Raw genomic sequence first — 3,873 nt, forward strand, 5'->3', positions numbered from 1 at the left:
ATTTTAAATTTTATTAATAAAAAATATAAGTACAATATGTAATTATCTCGTAAATAGTATTTATAAATACAAAAATTATAATACATAAATGAGTCAGTTATTGAACTAATTGTGAAATAAATTAATATTGCATATACATATAATACAGCATTAATTTGTTTTATAAGTCTTTTAAAAATAAATTGGGATAAAATCTCAATCCTTCGATGCAGTCATCCCTGCAAGCTACTCCATACTCTTCACAAGTCAGAAGTCTTTCTTTTGCTAACATTACAGATATCCCTAACAATTTTGCCAATTCCTCTGCTGATAGTGACCCCTTTTCTTCTATCTTTAATTAGAAAAAAAATATTAATCAAATCAAAACGATAAGACAATAATCTTCTCAGTGCAGCTTGTACTTAAAAATTAATCATGAAGATGCTTTTTTGAACTGCGTACAAAACGTGGCATATTAAATTGGTCTTATTAAAAGTGGAACTTAATAAATTATCTCAACTAAACACGATAAAATACTGTTACTATTCCTTAATAATGACAGTGCCTTTTCTAAAAACTTTTGACAAATGTATCCTATTTCTTTGTAACACTTTTCATATACATAAATTATCTATTTATACTGTTCGTNATAGTTACTTATACTGTTTAACGACTTTTTAAAATGTATCACATATATGTTAAACTAAAAGTGACAGTTTTAAAATCAACTAGATATTTGTTTCAAAACTTTCTCAACTTTTTTCAGCAGAAATTGCATCAACTTCAACTTGCTAAAAAATATAGATAAGGTAATTCAATCACCGAACATATAAATTATACGTTTTCTTATGTCGCATGAGAAAATAATTTATATTTTTTAACCACATCTGTCTAAAAATATCTATTACTTCTCTGAAAACTGTTCTAAATTAACAAATATTGCGAAGACTTAACACCCTGTAGGACTTACTTTTAGCTTTTATGGTTTAGATGCTATTTGGTCTCATTCAAAGAGCTGAAATCGTTTTTTTTTTTTTCAAAAACACTTGAATATCTCAAAAATTACTACAGATAGGTATAGGAAACTGTTAATAAAGTCTATTTCTTAATGATTTCCATATTTGACCTCTGTTCTTCCCAAAAGAATGTTTGGGGGCACTGTTTATCTTTATTGGCGAGCCCAAATTGAAGTAAATTTCTCCAAAATTCTTTTATGTCCTAGAAACAATACCAATTATCTATGACCATATCACCATTACAAGGTCGTCAATCCTAAAACTGGTAGGATCTCCACTATTTCCTATCCTAGCTAATCTTCGCATTTCCCTAAAACTAGAATATTCCACATCCTTAACTATTTGTGAACAGAAATCTAATTTTAGTCTACCACTGCTTCTCTTAACTCCTATTTCTATTTCTATTACGTCTCTATGTAAGCCCTTCCTGCCTGAGAAGGTGCTCTATTAACCTATCTCGCCTATTTCTTATTGACTTCCATAGTTACCCTCTGTTCTCCTATTCTTTATCTACTACTTCTCCATTTCTAATCTTCTCTATCTACATTTCGAACGCTTATAACGTTTGGGTACGTGTCGTATAGATTAAATTAGAACAAAACTAACTTGCCGTAGTATAATAATTATGTTAACGCAAATAGTCTCTAATGTTTACTAATACTAATATTCTGTTACAGATGTACCTGGCCCATTTACAAATATGATCCTTGAAGAAATGTAAGTGATTATACCTATTAACTTTGTCGTTACAATAGATACGAATTCTCGATTAATAATTTCAAATGTATCAGTGTTTAAAAATTGTGCTTTAACGCCAAACTAAAAGTACTGTTAATTGTTCTTGATCGTCAAACATCAAACTTCTTAAGGTACAATTATTTGGTAGGCGCATTCACCATTTTTTCGAAATGTAATTGCTTCTTTAACATTTATATAAATTATCGGCAAATTATTCCACTTACTTCAGGCAAAGGTTTCGGAGGCGTTAAATGTAACCCATTAACTTCAATTAACGCTGGTACCTTTGCATGGACTTCCGTTATTCCTGGGACTACATTAGAAATAACGAGACTCGTCTTGTCTTTCTCTAGTGCCGCGAGATCCACGTCTTCTCCGTGAGACAAATATTTCTTCACTAATTCCGCTTGTAGCGGATACAATATTCCCTGCACTTGAGCATTAAATAAGAATGTATAAACAGCGTTTACGACTTTTTCAAAGACATTCAACTTTCTTCCGAACGGCAGATTTCCATCTACAGTTTCCAAAAGGTGATTCGGATTACCGATGTTGTTTAACGTTATAATATGAGCAGGCATGGAGGTCATCTGTATCAGGGGACATTTGAACTTTTCACTTAAGTAGAAAAAAGCGGGAGGTACAAATTCTGCTAATACTACGTCGAAATTAAGAGAACTGTCGTTAAGGAAAGCATTCGTCTCAGGACGCTTGAGGATTTCTTCTGTCAGATTTTGCAACATCGTTGTTATTCCCTTCCATAAAATTAATCCATTGCTAGGAACTTCATCCTGTAAAAATATTAAAGGGTATATTTTTCTCTAAATTTTTGACGAAATTAATAAATCTATTTACAACAAATTGTATGTTAGGGAACGTACCCATACTACGTGACCCTGGGGGGGAGTAAGTCTTGAAGAATACCACGTTTGGTCATAGGGACAAGGGAGACCTAGATTTTCGTCATGTAATCATTATCCTCTAGCTATATTCAAATATGACGGGCAATATTTAGCGCTTTTTAAACTATTGGTTAAATTATTTGTGAATTACTGCATGAAAACTAGAAGGAAGAGGGGTCTTGGCATATATTAAGGGGGGTTACTGAAGGGGGAGAGAGGTAAAAACTTGTAAAAAATGAATCACGTATTATGGGGACGTTCCCTTATATGGATAACCGTGCGAAACTCGAATAATTCTATTAGGATTCTCATACTATAAAAACAATAAGAAAAATATTGTTAAAAAAGAACAAATGTTTTAAGTTATAGGAGAAGCGCACTTATTGCGTGTGAAAACAAACAAAAGTTCTAGAGGTAGGTACGTTGAATGTTAATGTTGTCCTTTCAAGGTAAAATACACACGCACTTGCATATGTATGTTAAAACAATAAAAACTTGCCTATTGTATAGATAATTGATAAATTTCACGTTCAAGTAGCACTGTCATAATATAAACTTATCAATTATTTACACTACAAATGCTCATAAAGTCAATGACTGTACTACATAGTACCTATAGAAATCTAAAACCTGAAAAAAAAATTTTTTATGCTTAACAGTGGCAAAAAGTGAACATATCGAAGTGAGATATAGACACTCATGAAAAAGATATGAAATGTCTTTTTTTTTGTCGAATCCACTAATAAAAATTGTTCCTATATTAAGAACAAGCAATTACCAGTTTAAATTATATGGTGCATAGTATATATTAAGTAAACATTAGACATAAGTATAAAAGAAAATTAAGATAAATAAATATTGTACATCTTAGGACCAATTCATTAATTAATTATCTTATTCTATATGAAAAGTATTCCACTTAAAATTTGTGTCTATCACTTCAAATGCTATAAGCGCACAATTACTTAACGAATATACCTTGAGGTGAAAACAAATTTGAAAAATCCACACATTTTGAAATTAATGGGTATATAATCCAGGATCTTATCATTATAGTTACTTATACTGTTTAACGACTTTTTAAAATGTATCACATATATGTTAAACTAAAAGTGACAGTTTTAAAATCAACTAGATATTTGTTTCAAAACTTTCTCAACTTTTTTCAGCAGAAATTGCATCAACTTCAACTTGCTAAAAAATATAGATAAGGTAATTCAATCACCGAACATATAAAT

The 3,873-nt window shown here is 30.7% G+C and overlaps 1 protein-coding gene across 1 annotated transcript in view; it reads right to left on the reverse strand.

Annotated features, from left to right (window-relative positions):
• The window catches only part of LOC112905519, a gene marked incomplete at its 3' end in the record, with an annotated part of 6,947 nt that extends 4,471 nt beyond the window's left edge, over positions 1 to 2,476 (reverse strand). The window contains exon 1 of the mRNA XM_025978094.1: positions 1,958 to 2,476. Within this exon, the coding sequence (XP_025833879.1) occupies positions 1,958 to 2,476 (519 nt within the window). The remainder of the gene's footprint in view (positions 1 to 1,957) is intronic.
• Between the last annotated feature and the right edge of the window lie 1,397 nt (positions 2,477 to 3,873).

Source organism: Agrilus planipennis, unplaced genomic scaffold, assembly GCF_000699045.2.
Source record: "Agrilus planipennis isolate EAB-ADULT unplaced genomic scaffold, Apla_2.0 scaffold542, whole genome shotgun sequence".
Taxonomy (NCBI): domain Eukaryota; kingdom Metazoa; phylum Arthropoda; class Insecta; order Coleoptera; family Buprestidae; genus Agrilus; species Agrilus planipennis.